The sequence below is a fragment of the Blennius ocellaris genome (genome assembly GCF_963422515.1).
Source record: "Blennius ocellaris genome assembly, chromosome: 22".
NCBI classification, from domain to species: domain Eukaryota; kingdom Metazoa; phylum Chordata; class Actinopteri; order Blenniiformes; family Blenniidae; genus Blennius; species Blennius ocellaris.
Window position 1 is genome coordinate 8,056,656 of NC_137671.1, and position 24,279 is coordinate 8,080,934.

The 24,279-nt window shown below is 42.1% G+C and overlaps 2 protein-coding genes across 2 annotated transcripts; both read left to right on the plus strand.

The window, feature by feature from the left end:
• trim24 (tripartite motif containing 24) lies at window positions 1-13,802 on the plus strand. Its single transcript, XM_080517964.1, has 19 exons — window positions 1-648; window positions 2,063-2,181; window positions 2,266-2,413; window positions 2,617-2,749; window positions 3,468-3,584; window positions 3,806-3,920; window positions 4,005-4,151; window positions 4,239-4,353; window positions 6,548-6,687; window positions 7,885-8,145; window positions 8,507-8,629; window positions 8,735-8,882; window positions 8,987-9,044; window positions 9,754-9,880; window positions 10,710-11,023; window positions 11,225-11,336; window positions 11,505-11,579; window positions 11,753-11,917; window positions 12,041-13,802. Exons 1-19 carry the CDS (start codon window positions 387-389, stop codon window positions 12,671-12,673), a joined length of 3,312 nt encoding a protein of 1,103 aa, XP_080374090.1. The 5' UTR covers window positions 1-386; the 3' UTR covers window positions 12,674-13,802.
• LOC308146682 (fibulin-1-like) lies at window positions 13,398-23,626 on the plus strand (the record flags this gene model as incomplete). The annotated part of the gene is made up of 14 exons (XM_080518585.1): window positions 13,398-13,410; window positions 15,767-15,872; window positions 16,124-16,259; window positions 16,340-16,469; window positions 18,205-18,339; window positions 18,520-18,657; window positions 18,802-18,945; window positions 19,042-19,158; window positions 19,503-19,622; window positions 20,358-20,489; window positions 20,653-20,776; window positions 22,473-22,615; window positions 23,265-23,402; window positions 23,487-23,626. The coding sequence occupies 14 exons, from the start codon at window positions 13,398-13,400 to the stop codon at window positions 23,624-23,626; spliced, it is 1,716 nt and encodes a 571-aa protein (XP_080374711.1).
• Between the last annotated feature and the right edge of the window lie 653 nt (window positions 23,627-24,279).

Genomic DNA, 24,279 nt, shown 5'->3' on the forward strand with positions numbered 1-24,279 from the left:
CAGTCGCTTTTCTCCTGGAAAAAAGGGCGTAAAGACACTAAGTGCGCCGCCTACTTCTAACCCATACGTGTCTGTGTGCGGTTATTGCTTCGCTTGTGTTGATAAAACCCACCACGACGAGGAAAAAGTGTGATTTATTGTCTTTTCGGGTTGTGCAATCCGAATAGGCTACGATGCTAACTTAGCTTCACGAACGGAAAGAAAGGGCTTCTGTAAACGTTGTTGTTCAGCCACTTCAAACACATTGCGGGACGGGTGTTTTTAATGCGGTGATGCATAACAACCGTCCTCATCTACCATAAGGTAGGTCGCATCCATCCTGTCCTTTGTTGGCCGCCGGGACGCTGCCTGTATTGATTGCTTGAGTGGGAGCAGCTTGGGGAGAAATGGATGAAAGTGCAGAGAAGGACGACGTCGTCATCATCGTGGAGAATGAGGCAGAAAGTTTGCCCGCAGGAGACGAGAGACTGAAGCAGCAAGGCACCTTTGGCCTCATGGACACCTGTCCGATCTGCAAATTGAGCTTCCACAACAGAGAGCCCAAGCTGCTGCCGTGTCTGCACTCCTTTTGCAAGAGATGTCTCCCTGCCCCCTTCAGAAGTGGCGATCCCAGACGTGATCCCCAAGTCCCAGGGGACAACAAGCTCCGTGAGTAAAGCTTTACACGAGCTTAGAAGGAGCCTCGCCAATGAAACACACCCCGGGCTGAAGTGTCGGTGTCAGATTGAAAGACTGGAAATAGAATAAAATGTTGTTATTGAGGTTTTCTTCTTCCCCATACCACAAAAGCATGAAGCGAGTTCAGAGATACAATCACATAGTGGGAACTCTGTACAAGGAAGAAGAAGAGTGGAACATGCACTGGGTGTTTTTGTTTTCACATCATTTATTTACTTGGTTGCATTATTTTGTGGTTGTTTAAGCCATGGGTATGTGATTGAGGAAATAAATCCACAGAATGCAAACAGGTGGACTCAAGAAGAGATTTAATAAGCATATGCTTCTTCTGAGTCATTTCTTTCCTGCTTGTTTTCATTGTTTTGTTTATATTTATTGTCAAAATGAAAATAAACTATATCCTCCTCAATTAAAGCACCTGGCTGGTCAAGCTACTTCTTAATTTCCTCAATGAAATGTGTTGAATGATGAAATTGATAATCAAGGCACAAATTGTCAAACGTAATGATCATATAATGAGTAGATGCCACTCGTCAAGTCAATTCACATTTATTTATGTGGCAAATTAAAGCAACTTAGAATAAATAGGCATAGGAACGGAAAACCGCATTATGCAAGCAATCAAACAATATTAATAGAAATGGGAGCAAAGTCTCGAAACTACTCTTGCAGAATTGCACATTCAAATTGCTTGAATTTGAATGTGGGTTGAAGGTATTTGTATTCCTGCTGGACGATTGATTGCTGCAGATGCTCACAGATGTTCGTGCTTGAATAAATGCGCTTTTGATTTTGGTACCTTGACAAGTGTCATGAGTTTGTTCCAATGTCTGCATGTCATTAGCAATGTGGTGGAAATGACAAAAGAGGCAAAAGCGACTGTTGGAGATTAGTCTGTTGAAACGGTTGTTGTGCCTGTCAGATTGTTGAAGAAACTGTCAATATTTGCAGAACACTAGCTGAAATTAAAAAATGTATTTACAACCTTTTCAGATGAGAAACGAACACACTGACCTCTGGTTTCTGTGAATACTACATTTTATTGTCAATAAAAAGAATGTAATGTTAAAACAACTACAAGAAACAAGTTTTTGCTGTAGTTAAAACTTTTCAGTTTTGCATCTTCAAAGGTCTGCATCTCCTCAAACAAGTGTGTGAGCGAAATACACTCGGTGTGCAAGTATGATCTTATAGATGTTGAAGAATTATAGCATCGATTACTTTGCTGCTGAAGTCACTAGAAATTCTTTGTATTACATTAGCATGAATCTAACAATAAATTGTGTACAGACGGTTTTTGTATTGTATTTTTATTTAATTTCTTTATATTAGTGGTGATAATGTGATGCTTTCAGTGTTTGACGTTCTCATTTCCCCGCTGCAGTGGGGACGATTCGATGTCCCGAATGCAGACAAGATTGCTGCGAGATGGACGTGTTGGACAATTTCTTTGTGAAAGACTCGGCGGAGATGCCGAGCAGCACTGTGGAGAAAACCAGCCAGGTCGGTCGACACTCCACGTGTGACGTTCTCACAAAAAATGTCCTGCAGCCACGTCTTACCCCCCCGTCTGACTTTGTTCTGTAGGTGTGTATGAGCTGCGAGGACAATACAGAAGCGACGGGTTACTGCGTGGAGTGCGTGGAGTTCCTGTGCGTGACGTGCATTGAGGCGCACCAAAGAGTCAAATTCACCAGGGATCACACCATACGTCAGAAGGAGGAGATGTCTCCAGGTAGGCCCACAAAAACCAAACCCTGGCGACGTCATCAGCTCTTATTCATTGGCGCCTCCAACTGTCTCTGACTTGTCAATTACAATTTGCATAATAAATACGACATTCACAATATTTAATAGCACGCTCTAAAACTTCAGTTGACACAAGCCCGTCATGCGCTTCTTTGTGTTTCCCCCACTCCCTGGCTTCGTTCACACCAGAGGCATTAGGCATATCCACACAGAAGCCCGTCTTCTGTGACGTCCACAAGCAAGAGCCGCTGAAGCTCTTCTGCGAGACGTGCGACCGGCTCACCTGTCGAGACTGTCAGCTCCTCAAGCACAAGGATCACAAGTATGTCTGGGTCTTTTTAATGTGAAATAGCAGATTTTATTTGGGTATTCTTCGATCGACCCAAGACTCTTTTTTTTCCCCCCTTAAATTCACCAAACTGCTCATTTGGTCAATATTTAACTTGTGTGATGACTCAATTATATTTATGTAGCACCAAATACAACTCAGCCATCTCGATTGTAGTGTCACAGATATGAAATATGTTGACGAATAACTAAAAATAGTCAGAATGTCATTTTTGTTTCTTATTGTGCCGTTAAAAATACAACATTTGGAGAATCTGGGAGATACATTTTGTGATTAAAAACAAAACCTTAGACTCAGTATAAGTAATTATCCCAACATAAACACAATGCATATTTAAAATACAACAACTCCAAGTTGGATATGACTGTTTTGAACATTTTTTTTTTTTTTCAAACTCAGTTTCAACTTCATTTTATTTTTCTTACAGCCAGATATTGTAGATTGTAGCATTGATTAGCTTTCAGTATTCAGCTGAATTTGTATGCTCTTTTCTTGGTTTGGTCTGGGTCTTGTACAGGTATCGATGAGGTGAGGGTCAAAGGCAAATGAAGATATATGCACAGTAAATGAATTCAAGTTGGTGTCGCCAGTCAAGAACAGGAGAGAATTATTCCAAACATGGCTGAAAAAGATGCTTTGAGACTTGGTTAATATGTTAATCCATTTTTTTTGTGTGTGTGTGTGTGTGTAGCTACCAGTTTCTGGAGGATGCATACAGAAACCACAGGCAGTATCTGGAGTCCATGACGCAGCAGCTGCAGGAGAAAAGAAAAGCCATTGAGGATGTTTCTGGCTGTATCAACTCCGGGTAAAGCTGCTTATTTCATACTCCCGGTATGACGAGAAGTCTGAATTACAGGAACGTAGAGTTTATAGCATGAAAATGCAGATCTGTCTGTTTTATGTTACATTTTTTTGTTTGTTTGTTTTTTAACTCTCAACAACTTTAGTTAAAATTTTCATAATGCCTCACAATATGTGCGCGGAGGGGAGTTTATGGAATCTGTTTGATATCACCGCCTTTTACAGACTGCAGCAAGTTGAAGAAAATCGTAAAGGCGTAACTAACGAGATAAAGAAATCCATCTGTAACTTGATCATGGAGATCAACAGGAAGGGAAAGATTCTGGTCAACCAGCTGGAGGTACGTCTGCTCTCAAACGGTGACATCCGCCAAATAGACAGTCGGCGTCTATTTGCTGCAAGTGTGTACCTATTTTACGTCCAGGCTCTGACGAAGGACCACGAGTTGGGTTTGAAAAAGCAGCAGGAGGACGTCAACACTCTGAGCAGGCACCTGGATCACGTCATCAGCTTCACCAAGTGGGCCACGGCGAGCCAGAGTGGGACGGCTCTCCTGTACTGCAAGAGGCTGGTGGGTGACTTTCAGCGTCGGACCTTCAGACAGATTCCGTGGCGGCCATTTGAAGAGAAATGGTGAACTTTGTGTTCCTCTTTTAAGATTCTTTACCAGATCCACTACCTGATGAGAGCGAGCTGCAATCCCTCCATCGTGCCGCAGAGCTCCGTTCGCTTTCAGTGCCGCTCGGGCTTCTGGGCCTCGAACGTCGACCTGGGTAAGTGGCGAGGACAAACGGACATGTTGTGCGTCTTACAAACCAGGGATAAAACCCTCCCTGACACTCTGGTGGAAAATCATTTCTTTGCATTCAAGCCATCCTATTCCCGGTTAAGCGTAAATGCCACGTCCCTGGAGTAGTGGGCTGCCGCAGCGCAGCACCTGGAGAGTCGCCGGGGGTCCCGAGGCGAAGTCCCGGGCCCCCGCCGGTAATCCGTCGGCAGGGGACATTGAGCCTGCGACTGCAAAACAAACCTGCTCGCTTCTTTTACCTCTAATCCAGCACTGCCCCAATCAGATCAACACTGTTGGAGAATGTTATCTACTAATTTGTCACAAATAGTTAAATTAATTTCTGTAAATTGAACCTATTGAATCGAACTGTTTGCATTTGATCCTCTCCATCTGAAAATGCATTTAATTTTAAAACATTCAGGGGACATTTGCTTAATATTAATATAACTGAGCTTCTTATTCGCATCACAAAGAAGGTTGTGGGTAAGGGGGGGGGGGGGTTTCCTTATCTTGTGGAGTTAATTATGATTCGCGTTATAAATATTCATGATTACACTGTAAATGTGTGAACAATCTACTGTAGGTGGTGGAACCGTCTGTGTTGAGTTTGCATTCCAGGCTTTGCTCAATGGACTCGTGTTTCTCCTGCCGGGAGATGTCCTTGTCTGTCTTTGGAAGGACAAGCGATACCTGGTGTAACCTTTCTCCACGTGCAGCTGGCTGGGATCAGCTGCAGCACAATGCACGAAGCGGTCGAGAAGATGGATGAATTGTTTATTGTGGCGGGGTTTTCTCCCATCGTCTAAAGACGTATTAGAGCAAGTGGGGTATCGCTATAAAAATCGTGCTCATTGAAATAGTAGAAGGTGAATACCTTCAAATGAACAGTTGGTGGTGCTAATACTCCACTAATTTTGCAACCAAGTTCTGTTATTGAGTCCATATGAAAACCTGAAACACTTTTTGCACAGTTGAATGGAAACAATTTGACTCATTATGCAAATTAATTGCGCTCATGGCAGATAATTGCAATCAGTCTGATTTCAGCTCGCTGCCGCGTCAGGTGAGCCATGAGACGGGCGTAGCAGAACCACGGGAATTTAAAGGAGGAGTTTCACTCCCTTTAGCTTATCCAAGTAGACCAGACTTGGTTTGGAATACGGCGCCGCTTACATTTAACTTAATCGCTGTGTATCTTTGCCCCGAGCTGCGCTCACTGTCTCGTCTCACAGGTCTGACAGGTTTGACATCCTGTTCTCTATAAAGAATCAGGAGTCACTCTATCGCAGAAATTTCTCCTTGTCCGATCATCACGATGAGGATATTACAATTATCTTGTTTCTACGTAATCACTTTTGAAGACGTTTTAACTAAAGCCCTTGCGCTTGCTTTGTTTTGTTTCTTTATATATGGTTGAATGCTTTTAAAGAAATGTACCTTTCATCTTTGATTCCCACTGTGATTCATGTGTGATGTACAGCACTTTATTATTATTTTTTTTATTTTTTAACCTCCCTTTCTTCCCTATGCTCTTGACTATTTCAAGTTTAATACATTTAGACATCCGTTTAATTTTTGACAGCACTAATTGTCTTTATATAATAATGTATCTGTAGTTTCATAAAATTCCTTGTTTAGAACCTTCGCAGTGTATAAAGCATATGGAGCCATTAAAACATCATAGATTCAATATTTTAAATTCATCAATTTTTTGTAAACTGTAATAATTTCGTTGGAGGATTTTCATATACTTGGTTAAAGAGTATTTTTAGAAGATGAAACAGTATCTCTTTAAAAAGACATGCACAAATGTATATGTAATATATAAAATATTCATATACAAATATGAAAATTTTATTGTGGTGGGAAGAAGAAATGCGAGGAATACACACATCTGATTGCCCATTTATACAATTTTTTTTGGTTTATTTTCCCTAATATGTCGTCACATTGAAGTATAAATACATCAGCTCTCTTGACACTGTATCATTTCCAGAGGCGGTCATCAAAAACAAACTGATTGCAAATATTTAAAAGGCATAGTAGCTGATGTGCTTCAGTCACCCACAAATCCACTTTGCACAAAATGCAAAAATGTAATATTTGTTCTTTTTTGTTGTTTTTTGTTTTGCCTGGAGCTGTTCGTTTCTCTTTGATTGGCGGTTTGTTCCCCGCAGGGTCTCTGGTTGTGGAACGAGGACCAGGAAGGCCCCCCATCACCAACCATCAGCCCGGTCCCAGAGCAGATTTGTCCTCTGGGGGTCTCTCCATGTCTGCTCAGCAACGACAGAGCACTCTGGCTCAGCTGCAGATGCAGGTAAATAGACTATTTTTTAAAAACACAATATGAAATTGTTTAGTCTGGCATAAATGATCCTCCAAATTGGCCTGTTGAGTACAAAAAGAATACACATTTGCACCACAAGACGGTGTTTTCAGTCGCACTGAGATGAAGAGTGGTTCACACTAATTATATCTCTTTTAAATACCAACATTACCACGGTCATCATCCAGACATACACACACTCATTTTTACATTCTCTTTAAATACATGATCGAAATACAAACTGCTAAAGTAATAATAATTGTATTGGATCAAATTAAGTAAATTAAAAACAAAACAATAGTTAAATGATTGAAAAGGCAGCATGACTTTTAATTGTTGCAATGTGATATTTAACACTCACCGCTTTCAAGATATACTCTAAAAATTCTCCCTTTGCGCAAAAAGGGTTTTTAAAACACACAAGCAGTGCTCTTAATGAAAGAAAAGGTTTGAAAAAACAAAAATCTAAATAGAACAACTTTGGTCACAGCCCATCTCCTCAGGTAGTTTTTTAATTAAATTTTCTTGCCGCAATGTAGTTGGTGATCACATTATTGACTTGCAGCCCCTCAAATGACTTGCAGCACCACAGATTTCACGCTATACTGCATGATGAACAGTAGTGTAATCTATATGGTAAATAACTATAATAATAATAATAATAATGCATTTTATTCATCAGCGCCTTTCAAACACCCGAGTCATTTTACATTACTTGTTAAAAATGCATTTAAAAACGAATTACAACAGCTTAGTAGCAGTAAAAATTCAACTTCAATTTGCATTGAACTGTCATAGTTTTAAGATGAATATGCTTGGCTGAAAAAGGTGAGATTTAATGGACTCCAGGAATTAAATGTTTCTCATGTTGCGTGGGAGGGCGTTCCAGAGGTGGGGGGCCGAGCGGCTGAAGGCTCGGGACCCCACGGTGGTCATGCAGGCCGGAGAGACGGTAAAGCTGAGAGAGGATGCAGATACACGCATAGAATTTTATATGATACCCCTTTTTTATTTATCCCAAACATTATTTTAGGTCAAAAGTTATTTCAGTTTCATTACAGAAGTGGATGTATAGAAACAAAATAAAATAAAAAAAAATAGAAATAGTTAAAGTTTCCTTAAAAACAATAATCCCATAGACAGACAACAGTTCAATAAATATTTAATGCATCCACTTCTCTGTTTAAGGTTGACAAGATTTCTCAGCATCCCCACAGGCAGCCGCACCCCAACCACTGGTCCTGGTACCAGAACGTCAGGCTTCCCGGACCTCCCGGCCCACCCGTACCACCCGGACCTCCGCCCCCAACCAGACCCATCCACGGAGGATCTTCCCCGTCGCAAGGCCCCCATGGCCTGGGCCAGCCCGGAAGACGGTTCGGGAGTTCCCACCATAACCCCCGCAGTCCCTCGTCCATGCTCCACAGCAGCGGCCTCCCATCCAATCACGTAAGCTGATGCAGATTCCAGTTGGAATGTTTTTATCACCGTCGCTGCATAGAATGGCAAATCATTCCGCGGTGGCGTCACTTGCTTGAGATAGTACTTGGAGGTTTGATAAAAGAAGAGAGAATGAGGAGAATCTGGTTCGCACCCACGACGTCACGCTTTTGTTTTATGTTGTGTCCAACATTCAGCGAAACCATTTCACACGTAAACGAACCACATTCAGTACAACAACATCAAACGAAGAACAGTGGGTTTATTGTGTTTCACTGACTCGCAGCAAAAGTGTCAAATTACTCTTGACTTGGATTTACTTCTGTGTTGTAACTTAATTAATTGGTCGTCTTACTTCTCCTCCATCTAGACTTTGAGGGATTTGATCAATACGGCCAGCTTCCCCCTCAAACCCATCGACGTGTCCCAAGGTGCCTCCCGCTTCCCCCAGCCGCTGAGCGCCAGCGCCGCTGCTCAAGCGTCGCTACAGCAGGTGAGTGGGAGCGGAGGTCAGTCCAGCAGGTGGATGCGTGTCCGCTGCACACACACGCACACACATACACTTCATCATGTTCTGCTTTGTTCTCGTTCCACACAGAGATGCATGCCGGAGCCGTCGTTCCTGAAGAGGAGTGAAGCTGGTACGTCCGTCCCTTCCATCACCATCTCCATCCCCAAACCCAGCTTCGCCTCCAGCTCCGCCGCCATGACCGCAAACAAAACCAGCTCGCTCAATCACGTGACGGGTCTGTGCTCCAAATCTGTGTGAATATTCACTTCAGAAGGGAGTTGTTCAATTGACTTTTACTGTTCTTTTTTCTTTTTTTGTCTCCTCTTCTCTCTTCTCAAGTCCAAGGAAGGCAGAACTCGCCGATGGCCAAACCGTCTTCCACAGACCGGAGCACAGGGTGAGAAAGGACCACATTGTAAATGCTGCTGTTGTGAGAGTATAACGTCAAGGTGCAATGTGATCGGTATAAGTAACGTCCCCTTTGCGTGTTGGGGCACAGTTACTCTAGCATCCAGTGTGTCTTCAGATTACCTGTAACTTATTGTCCAGAATCCATCCCATGTGCCAAAGTTGGCAGCTGTTACTACTTCTTGTTGGACTTGATGCTCAAGCAGGAGTGGATTTCTGGATTTCTGCTCAGTATTTATAGTTCCTCATTAAAAGCTGTGTAGTGCATTAAAGCAGCTGATCTGTATCAAGTTTATATATTTTTCTACACGTTACGTCTGCTTAAATATAATTCACATTCTAATCCTAATCTATGCACAAGGCCCTGCCTTTACTGTCACTGAATAAATACAATCACAACACCGTCTTGTAATAAAAACATTTGCCATAAATCCACCTCTGAGAAGTTAACCAGTCCATTTCAACTGTGAATGTATTCACATTTCAAGACAAAGAAGCCTATGAAGTCAGTACAGTAATTGTTTCTCTTCATAGTCTGTTGTATATTGAAGGTTATTTCAGTGCTGCGTTTTCAACATTTCACCTCAAATCTAAAGTCGATGGGTGAAGAACTTGATCTGCGGTTGAGCCCAAACCCACTCAGCCAGACTCGTATGTTCAATAATTCTCAGTCATCTGCTCTCATCTTTGTGTTGAAGGACGACTTCCTGGAAGCAGATCACAGAGCCGTCACCAGCCCCCGCTGCCAAGCGACGACGAAGGGCATCGCCAGGCCCCATTATCGTTATCAAAGACGAGCCGGAGGACGAAGACGAAGTTCGCTTTGTAAGCGAGACATTCAGATGATATCGGTCCGCGTTTCATGTGGCGCTCGTGTGTTGTGGTGATAGCATGTACCGCACCAAGTTGTTTGATAAATGCTATCACATTTCTGAGTTGTTCACTGAATTCCCAGACATGTAGAAGTTTGTTTCGTTTTTCTTTTTGACGTAGAAATTCCACAACAAAGTGGGTCGAGCCGATAAGCCCTTCATGACTAATGTCTGTTTAACCTGCCAACGTGGTCTCTGGATTTTACGACACCGGCGGCATTTTGTCAATGGGACATTTGAAATGTTTCATCTCACACAGTTTCATATTCAAACAATGGCGTTAACGCTTCATTCAATTGAGCTCTGGTCGGTGTGCGAGGCCACACTCACTCTAAAACTTGAGCCCCTCGTTAATACACCCAAAGCGGATAAAGGTGGGGAAAATAAAAGGGAATCCTCTTGGCTTTCATTCACGCCTGCGTGTGAATATGTTTGATAAATACTGAGTTAAAAAGCTCGCCAGACAGCCAAGGACACACATTTTTGCCAATTCTCAACATTTTTTTTTTTTTTTCGTTGTTGCCCTGTCAAATGTTGCAGCGCCAAGGGCACTAAAGTCAGGAACACTTGTAACGAGTCCTGAAATCTCTAATATACCAATGCTATGTCATTTTGAGCCATAAATTGTGAAGCTTGACTCGCACAGAAACCTCTTGGATAGCATCTGTAATATGTACATTTCAAATAAAAAAAAGTTTAGTGATGTTCGAATGAATACACTTCACCCATTTGGGGAATTTTTGTACCTAATTTCCCACTTGTCCCTCGTCCGTGGCCCACAGGTGCAGTCCAGCGTCGGGTCCAGCTTGCCAGACAGCAGCACCGGCACACAGTCAAAACCCCGGCAGCAGCACAAGAGTCCCGCCCCCGACCCGGCCCCCGAGCCCGCGCCCGCGCCCGCGCCCGAGCCCAAAGACCCGGCGCAGCCTGAGCCCCCGTCGCAGCCGGAGGCCGAGAAGAGAGTGGAGCCAGAGGAGGATCCCAACGAGGACTGGTGCGCCGTGTGCCAGAACGGAGGAGAGCTGCTCTGCTGCGACAAGTGTCCCAAAGTGTTCCACCTGGCCTGTCACATTCCCACCCTCAACGAGTCCCCCAGGTCAGCATCCGTCTCCCTCACACTTCCACTAATGACGTAATGTAGAGACACTTATTGAGTGTCGAGATAGTCGAGGGAAAAGTTGCAATGATTGGCTGAGGTGCAATTTATATATAAAATAGTGACGGAAAAATAATGCAGTAGTGAACCGTCCAGAAAGTTTATTGCAGCTCATGATCCGACGTTCCTGTTTTTCTGCAGCGGCGAGTGGTTCTGTTCCTTCTGCCGCGACCTGGAATCTCCAGAGATGGAGTACAACTGCAACAACAGGGACGCCCAAGTCTCGGAGACGTTCTCCGCTGCCGATCAAAGGGTATCGTCTCTGAGCATCGTTTACGTTCACAAAGTCCTCTCAGTCACCCGCCTCTGCTGTTTGTTCACTGAGTAGATTGGCTTGTTTTCTTCACCAACACTTTAAATCATTCCGAAAATACTACTCCGACTCATCAGATAAGTCCTTTCCATTTTTCTTTTTCTATAGAAGTGCGAGAGGCTGCTGTTGCGTCTCTTCTGTAATGACTTCAGCACGGAATTCCAGCAGGCTCCTGCTCCACTGGTAAGGCAAAGGATAGAATTTCAAGTTGACGTAGATGACCTGTAGATGTTGTGGTTCTGTGAATTTATATCTATAGTGCCATGTTGAGTTTTGTATTTGTTTTCAACTATTAGTCATCAATGTTTATTGTTTTGACACATGTGATGTGATATCTTCTGTTTTTCCAAATATAGGAGACCAAAAGGTACAAAGAGCTGATCAGGACGCCGATGGATTTATCGATGGTGAAGAAGAAGCTGGAGTCAAAGATGGAGTCAGCTGGTGATTTTTTCAGCAACACTGAGGAATTTGTTGCAGACGTCCGGCTGATATTTTCCAACTGTGCAAAGTACTACAAGGTGGGGATGACATTTACTTTGTCTCATGTTAAGTAGTCTGCTCTGCATCTATTGATGAATTGAATTAAAATAGACTTAAATTTAGGGTTTGAAATTTAAAGTTTCTTTTTCTCTTTTTCCCAGTCAACCTCAGAAGTGGGGAGTGCCGGATTGTACCTGGAGGACTATTTTGAGGAGCAGCTAGTGCTCATCTACCCACAGCGCTTCTTCCCCGGAGGAAGGCAGGAACAGATGATCCCTCCTTTGGAAGACGAGATCGACGAAGAAGAGATGATGGAGGAAGGCACAGCTCCTGCTGTCGAGAAGCCGGAAAGCCCCGCGGAGAAAGGAATCCCTCCGATGGAAGACGATTTGCCTTCGGTGAAGGAAGCGGGTGAGGAAACGACAGAGGAAGCAGCAAAGGAAGCGACAGAGGAAGCGACGGAGGAAGCAACGGAACCAGCAATGGAGGAAAATTTAGAAACGGAGAAGAAAGAGATTGAGTCGAGTGAGAAGGACACGGATAATGTATCACCAGCTGTGTGTGGAGACGGTCCTCCTGCAGGAGAGGCAAAGGAAGAGGAGGAGGCCGCTGCTGCGAAGCCGGTGGAAAATCCCGCCGATCCCGATGCCAGCGAGACGAACGACGCCGAAGCGCCCAAGTCTCCGAAAGAGGAGAATCCTCAGCCGCCTCAAGACGAGACCGAAAGTCCACCCGAAACCGAGAAGGACAAGTCGCCTGCAGGAGAGACAGCCAAAGAGGAGCAGGAGGCATAGATAGACCAGAGGGAGAAAAACTGGAGACGAGAATTAGTCTTAATGAGTCTTCCGGACCTGGATTCGCTGCAATCAGATGAATTTTGTACCGTTATTCGCAATAGGAAATGAAGCTTGCTGCTGTAACTAAATAGATGTTAGTGGCAGTTATGCTGTAGATGCACAAGAAAGGCAGAGAATCCGCTCTCTTTTCTGGACAGACGCCCTACACCGACGGTTATTTCCCGTGACTTCCTCGAAAAGCACACAAACTATATTGGTTGTCCCTGCTTCAGTTCTCCTCACCTCTCCTGTCATGAACTGAGAACAAACATGCTGCAGTCGAAAACCAGTGGAAAGGGACTTTGGATTAGTAGTGCATGTCTTTACATAAACAGCGATAATGGCTCCAGTTTGTGGTTCTAGACTTTAATTCAATTTTATGAGCCTTTTTGCTCATATGCAGAGGATGTTTTGTTCCAATAGTATATTTTTCATTATTTTAGTATGCTGTTAATGCTTTGTATGCACCCTGTATGGCTATGTGCTGTAGTCTGTACAGAAGGAAGCGCCGCATATAATCGGCGCAACGGTTGTTTTTATTTATTGACCGTTTTCAGTACTCCTCCCCCTAATCCCGACAGTGTTTTATCACCGAGCAACCTTCATAATTTATTGACTTTACTGCAATCTGGCCTTGATAATTCAGAGACACTATAATCGACGCGTGTCCTTCAACATCGTGATGACTTTCTTCCGTAATGCGGCAGTCTGATTTTCACATGAGAATGACTCCGCAGATTACACACACATTTTGAAAAGTTTCCAGAACCTTTTTTTTTGTTGTTGTTATTAATTTGAAAGTCTTGAATGAACTCACAAGTTTACTTTGGATGAAAAGTAAGATTTAAAAGCAGTACTACCGTCACCTTTTAACCAATCGGTGAGTGTAAATAAACTCCAGAAATGTTGCTGAACTTGAAAATGCCCGAGTTTCCAATGTTTCTAATAAATTTAAATATGTCCGACTTGTGCTTTGCTGTCGCTATAGTCCTTTACCTGCAATATAAAGAGTTGTTTCTTTTAATTTGTCCATACTATTATACCTCATGAAGTTGATTTTTTTTTTTAAAATACCATTTTATATTGATTATGCAATTTAGGATTGAACCCTTTCAAGTTGAACTTTAATAAAGGCTGGATGTGACACTTGATTTTCACCCATCACCCGTCGAGAATAATAAAGGATTATCAATAAAACAAATTGTGATGCTCAAAGATGTATGAAATAGATCAAGATTGTGGCAATGTACGACGTCAATCTTAGATTTACTGTCGTCTAAAATGAATTTGGGGGTAAATTAGGGTCACCGCTTGACCTCAAACACAGGTTTTGTTGACAGAGTACCTGGAGAAAACCCACACATGCAGGTAACGTACAAACTCCACACCGATTTGAACCTCCAACAGTCTTGCTATGAGTATTAACCCGCTACGCAGAGAAACCAGTAAAAATGCATTATGTCTCGATTTTCTTGAGGGAACCTGCAGAAAAGCAGGGCAAATAAACGATCACATTTACACCGAGGGCAGGGGTCTGCAGCCTCCAAGACCAAAAGAGACATTTGTCACGTTTTAGCAACTGGAGCCGCAAAACACGTTTACCTCTAAAGTGAGGCAAACTTCTTAAAAAAGCCTTTTTTAGCAAAGAGTTATGAGCCTGTTTTAATATGACTGGTGTGTAAATAAGCTAAAAACAAGATTAAATGTATATTTTGGACACATTTTCTGAAGGGGGGGGGGTAATGAGTCACGTGCTGCAGACCCCTGAACTATATGGGCAATAGGGTCACCATTTGTTGGGGGACTGTGGGAGGAAACCCATTCACACACAGGGAAAACATGCAAACTCCCACAGAAAAGCTCCAACCGGGATTTGAACCCAAGACCTTCTCACTGTGAGGTTAGGATGTTAAACCACTACATCACTTAACCAGACTGAGTAAACAGTTTGAATACACAGTCAAACCTGCACCAATAAAGTTCTTTTAAAGTTCAATTAAATAAAAAAAATTTTAAAAAGTTGAAGCCACATGCACAAGATTCAATTAGATTTAGTGACTTTTTTTTTGTTTTGTTTTTGTTTTTATTCATATGTTTTTAACACTACATGTGAAGTAATCTCGCAGAGCCAGCCTCCATCCTCCCGGGCGGAGCCACACGCCTCGGCGGTGACAGGAGGAGCTCTCGCTGGATGAAGCTCTCCTCACGCCGTCGCCTCCTCCTCACTTTCCAGCTCAGGATGGAGCAATCAGCACTGTGGATAACTCTCCTCTGCTCCTTATACACAGCTCTCCATGGATACGGTAAGAACACAGCAACAGTTTATGCTTTAAAATTGGTTTTCTTGTTTCATTTGGGAATATAGACTGCACTACTATTGTTTATTAGTTTACCACTGCATGCACAGCAAAATCGTTGTGTGTTCTGTTAAAAAAATCTAAATTTTTCATGAAATTATATAATTTGTCCAGATTTTGAGTTAAAGGTTTTAACTCTTTATTAGTGTTAAAGTGCACTGTTAAGACTAAATTGTGATTATTTTCCTTTCATTAGCAGTGTCAAATCATTTTATGACACTTAAAAGTATATGTTTGTCACCATAATAAAAAAAAATCTAGACATTTTAATTGAATTTGAAAATACTTCTCGTCACCTGCAAGGCTCCAGGGAAACCTTTTTTTTTTTTAATCTCTTGACCCACAACACTTAACAGTGATCAAGTACAATTAATCATTAAATCAAACACATCATTAGCACTGCAGTGTGGAGTTTGCATGTTTGTTGATCTTAACATGTGATTTGATCATTTTAAACCTGGGATTGTCTTTAATTTGATTTTCTTCACATGAAAATCAAGAAATAAATCAATATTTATATTTTTTCAAACTTTTTGCCTCTCACCTTATAAAGGTACCAATCAATAATGTAAAACCTGCTAATAATGCCATCATATTTACCCTTTTCCAAGTGATAAAGCCCATAATGTTGCCTTATTTCACACACTTTTATTTCAGACGATTTCATTTAAATCTGTCTTCATCCCACCTGCAGGGACCGAACCTCCCACCTTGCTGGAGTGCTGTGAGCTTGGGAAGCACAGAGGCGAGGATGAGCAGGACTGCACCATCCACCCACTGATCTCCTCCCACATGTGCACGTAAGAAAACACCTTAGAAGGATTTGCTTTGTGTGTCTTCGTCCCTTCAATTCAGAAGAAATCACAGTTAAAATAAACAAAGCAATAACATTTACTGCCAAAACCACACGTATTATGAGAGTTGTTATATTTAAAGACTTTCCAGATATTACCAGATCAATACTATTTCGAGAGTCGTTCTTTCTCTCTCCATATCTTATAATGTGAAAATCATAAAGTCCCTCATTTAACCAAAAAATTGCAACTTGCAGCATTGTTTTCGAGCAGTGCTGCCTCAGCACCGAAAGAAGCCTCCTCTGCGAGAAAGGCGTCACCATGGCCCGTCGTCAAGGGGCCTGCGAGAGGCCGTTCTTTGAAGAGGGCGGCCACGAAACGCTCACCTCAAAGGTTGTTCTTCTCCTCCCCTGACGTCGGCGTCGCACACTCTCATTTCACGAGGCCCGTGTCAATGCGTCTCTCCTGTTTAGATGTGCTGCGACTGCTGCTCACTCGGCATGACGTCGTCGAGCAAGGGCCTCGGATGTCATTTCAGCGAACTGTACCTGGGAAGAGTTTGCATGTTCGTAGCTCAAAGCTGCTGCAAAAACTCTAGTAAAGGTAAAAGAGTTAAGCAAATTTAAAAAAATTTAATAATTAAATATGCATTACCTTATTGGAAATAGACGATGATGATGCTGATATACAAAATCCTACAATATTATGCATATTACAGCAATCGCAACAACGTTCCCCTATATTCCAGTAATATATTTAAAGATAATGAAATGCACGAGTTGCCGAGTCGAATCTCTAGTTTTATTGTTAAAATCTGAGAAATACAGAGATTTCATTCAGATTTCCAGGACATGTGAATAAATAGTTTTGTTTTTTTTAAATGTCATTTTCCTCACACCTAAATACACTTTGCAACATGTAATCTTCGCTTTTAAAACCACAACTAACTACAACATAGGTACACACAATTGGAAATTATATTAAAAACTTTCCTGCATTATTTCTTATGATTTATTATTATTAATAATATATTTCATACCTGTAAATTAAATCAAATGCTGCAAAAAAGAGGTCCTTTTTATCTCACTTTCTTTCAGTTTTTCTTTGAAAAACGATACTTTTTTCTTGTAGTTTAGTACAAGTTGAGGAATGTAACAGCAGTTTACACACAAAAAAGGGGCATTGCATCTAAGCAAGTGTCATTTTGTAGTAAGTAGTCCTTAAGCAAAGTGCAATAGATGGCCTTGGTGTGACAGCTGTGGAACAGACGTGCTGCTATTATTCAGGTTAAAGTTAAAGTGTTGACTGCAGACCAATTGGTGACCTTTTACGATTATTAACAACAAATTTGCACCGATAAAACAAATGGTCCGATGTCTTGTCATGAGACTTTTCCTTTTACTTCTCCCACAACAGAATTGCCTGGTACAGTGTCCACCGTAAGCCCAGTGGACGTCCATCGCTGTACAGGTTTGGCATGTTTGTTTTGGATTTTTCTTTTCTTTTTCTTTTTTTGTAATGAGCTTTTTGTGATTATACGCTTCATTTCATTGCTTATAAACAAACTGATCCAATGCGTTCCCAAGGAGCTTTTCTAAATTCTTTCAAATTAGTAGTGACCGCAATTCTATCCTGCAATCTTTGTCCCCTGAGGTGAAGAATTGATAATGTACTGTGTTTGTTTCTGTTGTTTGTGTGCCGTCTTCAGAATCTCTTTGCTCCCAACTGTGTGTAGACGATGGTGTGTGTACCTGCTATGATGGCTTTGCACTGCAAGATGATGGCCTAACTTGTGAGGGTGAGTGATGCCAAGTAATACTGGAGGTTTGCCTCCATTTAAGATGGAGAATTGATTCAGCTTTGACTCTTTCAGCAGCTGAGGGGTGAATTCTATTTGTACCCCTGTTGTGATACTTTAAAATTATATTTCCTAATATATATGTATGTATCTTAAGTTTTCTGGATAGGCTGTATTTGTCGTTTTTAAAGCAAGTCATATTATGCAAAGTTCCCTTTCTAATGGTTTTCCAAGGGTTTACATTTTTAAAAAGTGTGTTGCTCCAACGAGCCAATCAGAAATCAAACCCAATATAGTGTCATGGGAGTTCAGCCAATCACAGTCAAGGTAGGCCCTCCCACAGCTCTGCTCTGGCACATGGCACCACGAGAGGAACTACTTCCTCCTCTCTTCCCAAGATGGGCATGTGTGGGCGGAGCCAGTCCAGCTTACATAGATACAGCAGATTCTGAATGCAGCTCCTATCAATCTATGAGATCCATGTGAAAGTGTTGAAAAGTTGGATAATATGACCCCTTTAATGAATCCCTTTGTCAACAGATATCGATGAGTGTCAGATTGACAGTCATATTTGCAACTCTGGCTACACTTGCATTAATACCGAAGGCTCCTTCCGCTGTCAGAAGAAACCTGACTGTCGCCCAGGATTTGCACTCATTGAAAACATCTGCAAAGGTAAAAGTTCCACATGTCCAACACAGCCTAAATCGTAATATCAGTGGGTGCAATTACCATTAAAGAGTACGAAAATGTTCTATTTATTACGAGTTCAGTCCTCCCAATAGTAGTGTCTGATAACAACAACTCCTACTATATTACTTATTGTAACTATTGTTTAATTCTGTCCCGTTCCAGACATTGATGAGTGTAAGTTGGGGACCCACCACTGTGGACCGAGCTTTGTTTGTGTCAACATCGAAGGGTCCTTCAGCTGCCTCCTCAAGGACAAGTGTGCACCCGGTTACACTGTGGACGATATCGGCACCTGCATCGGTACAATTTCACCCCCCGTTTCATGTCTTACGGAGGTGGCACATGTACTCACGTTCTTTACTGAAGTAGTAAACGTGTACTAGAAGTTAAAACCAAATACTTTTCTCCTGTACTTTGTTTTTACTTATTCTTCTTTCTCAATAGATGTGAATGAGTGTGTGGAAGGATCCAATCCCTGCCAGAAGGGACAGACCTGCATCAACACCATCGGTTCCTGCATCTGTCGCAGTGACGCAGTGGTTTGCGGACCCGGCTACAACCTGGTCGGCGACGGCACACACTGTGAAGGTCCGATTCCACCCCGAGATCTGCTCCTCCTCCAGTCTTTCCTTTCCCTTTACTAATCGCCGCCTTCTCCCGACTCCTTGTTTCGTCGTCCCACAGACGTGGACGAGTGTCAGAAAGGCGACGTGTGTGGGATCCACCACTGCGTCAACCAGTTGGGTTCGTACAGGTGCGAGTGCCTTCCTGGATTCACCTTGAACAGCATCACCCACCTTTGTGAAGGTCCAGTGTTTATTCTTTCTCGTTGGCAGGATAGGTTCCACATCTCGTGAACGGATGATAATTCTAACTAATGATCATTCCTTGTGTGTTGTTGTTGTTTTTTTTTTTTTTTTTTTTACTTTTTTAGATATTAATGAGTGTGGGTATTATACTAATGCACCATGCACCCAAAAGTGTGAGAACGTACTGGGGACGTACAAGTGCAGCTGCAATGTCGGCTTCAAACTGGCCAATGATAGCAGAAACTGTGAAGGTAAACTCGTATTGAAGAAAAAGTTTTGTGATATTTGATCTGAAGTGCCCATAAACACTGCTTGACTCTGTTTGTTTCTGCCCAGACATTGATGAGTGTGAAGCCAAACCCTGCAGCCAGGAGTGCACCAATGTTTTTGGCTCGTTCCAGTGCCAGTGTCGACAGGGCTTCCGGCTCAGTGGCGCTGATGGGTTAACATGTGAAGGTATTCTCGTGGCTGTGATGCGTGATCCTGGTCCTATGCAATGCTACAAAACTGGGAAGATTACAGTTTGTAAATTAATGTCACTTAGATGGCAGCAGTGAGTCGGTGCTCCTCAGAGTTCCATCTTTTTTCTATTCGTTTTTGCCGATAGCTTGATGTGTTTGCCCTTCATACTGTATTGGATGCTTCTTTTGTTCTTGGATTGAGTGCAGGAAGAGAGATAGAGTGACTCATTGCACCATCTTGTGGTACGGAGTGGTATTGCAAGACTGATTATGACTGGTTCTTTTTCACTGTGGAGATTCCTCTGCAACGATTTGATGTTGTTGTTGGGGTTGTTTTTGTTTTGTTTTTTACATTAAAACAATACATACTGTATCTCTACAGACCCTGTTAAATATTATTAGACACAGTTTAAAATGTGCTTGAAAGTTTGGTGGTCAGTCACATAGAGCTCCACACACGTCCCGGACATTACTACATTACTACATTACATTACACATTACCGTTTGAATCGGAACTTAGAAATACTATAGAGCGAATTAAAATAGTTGATACCATTTTACAAGAAGAGAGGAATTTTTTTTTTTTATTATTAGGATGAAAGTGTCAAACACAAAAAAACCAACCAAAAAAAACAGGAAATGCATTTTGTTTGTGTGTTTTATTAAGTCAATACAATATTTGATCAGGTCAACCTGTACACTTGATTGATCTCAATCATTTCCCCCTCAGATATTGATGAGTGTGCCCTTTCTGGACAAAGAAAGGTTTGTCCCTACCGATGCATCAACTCTCCAGGGGGTTTCAACTGCACCTGTCCATCAAAGGGCTTCATACCATCTGCAAACGGACACACGTGTCAAGGTCAGGGCTCAATGAAGGTTCCAAGAACATGTCAAGACGACTATAACAGTGACGCTAAAGGAGCATATTTGGGATCTGATGTCGTCTGCCAGAATAGTTCTTTGTGATGTGGTACTTTGTTTCAATTCAAAGTCTAATTTTTTGCTTCCTGTTGTGTGTTTAGACATTGACGAATGTGCGACTGGAACGCATACCTGTTCTCTGTCTGAGTACTGCTTCAATGTGCAGGGAGGATTTCGCTGTCTGACCTTCACATGTCCCGGAAGCTTCCGGCAAGCATTGAAAGGGTAAGACGTGACGAGGCTCATGGCCCATGTTTCCCTCTACCATTGGGAATCTTCTTTCACAGATTGTCTTTGTCTAGTATTTAATTTCTTCACAGGTTGGATTTTCTTGTATTAATTTGTGGTCTGTGCAAAACTTAGCATAAAAAAAGAGTGTGTTTGTGGATATATTTGTTGGGCAGAAAGGCCAAGCCCCAGACTTGAACTCACGGTCTTCTTTCTTGCTATGAGGTGAATATCCGAGACACTGGGAGGATGGTAATTCAACAAATCGTCTTAATGCGAGATTTCACCTCATAACGAATCTGTTTGTATAAACAAAATACAATAAATATAAAAATATAAGGTCAAGATTTTAAGCGAGTGATGTAAAAAACGTTGTTGTTAATGATTCTAAGGACTGTTGTGAAAAGATGACCTTGTGTACCACTAGATGGTGCTAGTGAGTCGCCGAGATTCACTTCAACTCTGTGTTGTTTGTAGACATTAACGATGGCAGATTAATCTTCCTCGTCTCCATGTGGGAAGCTTCCCTTTATAGGTACTTTTCATTTTGCTGAATTAAAAACAAATCAGATAGAACTCACATTCATTTTCTCTGCAATGCTGACTCACACGCACGCACACGCACACACACCAGTGATGGTTTCCACGGGCACTTCCCATGCTTCCTTTACTGTGGTCATTTCTAATGCAGAAACCAATTTTTCCTACGATCCGTTCCAAGCAGCCATACCAAAAGGATCAAGCAGGCCTTTTCCTCCAGGCGGATCGCAAGAAAAACAAGTGTGGCTCCTGCTTTACGGGCACCTGGGACCCGGGCCGAGATGGGGGCTCAATTAGTGGTGCAGCAGTGCATTTGCTCATGTGATGGATGGTGTTTATAGTGTTGGTATTGGGTGGTTATCAGTCAATTTGCTGTAAATGATACCGAAAGGCAAGCGACTGTGTTGATTCACCGGATTAATGTAAACAGACACATTTTCCACCACTCCTGGTGGTTTTGATGGTTTTGTACCACATAAAGCTACATGATATATACATTGATGTGATTCCTGCAGGTCCATGAACTATACGACCCTCTCATTTCTAAATAGTCCATTTGTTCACCGTAAGTTGGTAACACAGGGATAATGGCAATGATAATACATACATTTTTTGCATGTATTAAATAAACCCCAATCCTGATGTTTCTTTTGGGGGTTGGGGTTGAATCCAAAAAACATTCTTTCAGTTCCACTGCTGTGTTTTTTTTTTTTTTTTTTTTTAAACCAGCCTGTTTTTCTTTGGTGGCATTGCACTGTTGAGGAATACCACATAATCATCTCTGTGGCTTGGCCTCGAGCTCGCCGAACATCTTGGACTCACCTGCTCGCTACAGATTACACGGCTCAGCTCCCTCTTTCAGATTTTGAGGTTGCGCTGAAAGCTCCACTGTCTTCACTGTGGAGGATCCCTCGCACACAATCCGGGGGATTGGATCCAGGGTTTGGCCTCTTTTCCAGCTACCGATTGCTCGGCTAACCGTACAGATCAATGGGACTATTCAGGTGTTGCCAGGTTTTTATTCAATTCACCAGCGGCGCTTTGGGCAAAGGGCATTTTCGAGATTACCGTTAAGCGCTGCTTCCCTTCGGACGTTGATCAATCTACTTTTCTCCTTCCGTCTTCCCTGGTTTTTTTTTGCCGTCGTTTGTAGACCCCGACCAGACACTTCTCCCACGATGCGATGCATTAAGGACTGCCTGCCACAAGACGCCGATTGCCTCCTCAACCCCATCCACCTCATCACCCACAGCGTTCTTTCTCTGCCAACCTTCAAAGATTGCTCAAAGCCAGAGGGTAAGGTGACGTGGCGGGGAACCCACTTCGAGGAGCCACAGAACCTTTCAATGTCTAGTTTTAGTCCAGAGCCAGCGAAAACACTAATTCTCTTGAACTGACCTGATTGTCAGATGCCATCTGAGAGACACACTTTAACTACAGACTGATGTTGGAAAAAGTCTGTTCCATAGTGCATACAATATGTTTGATAATAAATCTGACTTTTACTGCAGCTTAACTAAAGTTCAGCTTTGGTCTGTTGTTGTGATCAATCCCCAGTGAGCACAGTGGAACAGGAAGAGTCAGAAAACGAGTAGATATTTTTATTGTAGTTTTCACACCTTGAGCTATATTTTACACACTGTCGCGCCATATCTCACTCAAAGCTGGCTTAATTGAACGGATTACAGGCTTTCTTGGTACAATTTAAATACTATAGCCTTTTGCTGGAGGAGTCACTTGTTACTAGAATAAGCATGTTGTGTTTTCTTACACCTGTTATGTTAAAAAAAAAATTGAAATCTATATATCCTCTTTGATTGTATTCTGCACATTCAAATCTGCTGCAGCTCCATCCCTCAACATACTTTAACCGACAGAACAAGATCCATGCGTGCACTCTGTGTTCATACAACTGTCTGAAAGCTCTCGCCAACTCTTCCAACAGAAATAGCTTTGCTGCGGACCACTACCGTGGTGAAACCTGATGACCCCAAGAGCACCGACGTGTTCTTTGCTCTCCTCACGATGGACGACCACTTCTCCTTTGACGTTGTGAAACGCTCCAAATTTGGCAGGATAATAGGTGAGCCAGAAAAGACTTGAGTTTGTAGCCGCCACTCATGGTGGTTCCCAATCTCAACTGACCCTGGTCCGTGTCCTCTCTCAGGTGTGGTCCGGCAGGTGAAGCCGATCATTGGTCCCAGGAACATTGTGCTGGAGGTGGCTATCAACTACATCAGCTCCGGGGTCATCACTCATCGCAATATTGTCGTGATCCACATCTTCATATGCGAATTCTGGTTCTAACTCTTAATAAAAAGGGAAGGAGAATGTGCACTAACAGTACAAGTCCCCAAACAAATGTAGTTTGGAATATCTATTCATAACACATTAGGAACTATTTTTAGCCATTATATTTATTCTTCAATCTTCCACTTTCAGGACTAAAAGGTAGACTTGGGTTTAGAATTACTAACAACAGAGGCTACTGCTACAAATGAGTCTCACAAGATTGGATCAAGGGAAGCAAGTAACATTTTTAACCCCATTGAATGAAATATATGTCTTTGATTGTTTTATATTTTGACATGTTAATTAGCACACTGTTTGATTGAATCTCGCTCCAGTTGCAATACACCAAGGTCATTCATTCACAATAGTTTTTTGAGATTCTAAAAATAATATGCAGAAAAAATTTTAAAAGAACCTGCAGCATCTGTGACACTGTCAGGAAATGTTATTATCTGTGACGACGCTGACAAAATCAACGTTCAGTATGATGTTGTGTTTACTCGCTAGTTTCAACTCAATGAAGATAAATGTTAGGTTGATGTCTATCTGTCTCTATAAACTGAATTTGAACATGTAGTTTTTCAATTTGAGATTTCATAATTTTTAATACTGAACTACTGCATAGATTTAAATATGATTATTGTTAATATGATATCATGAAATCCATG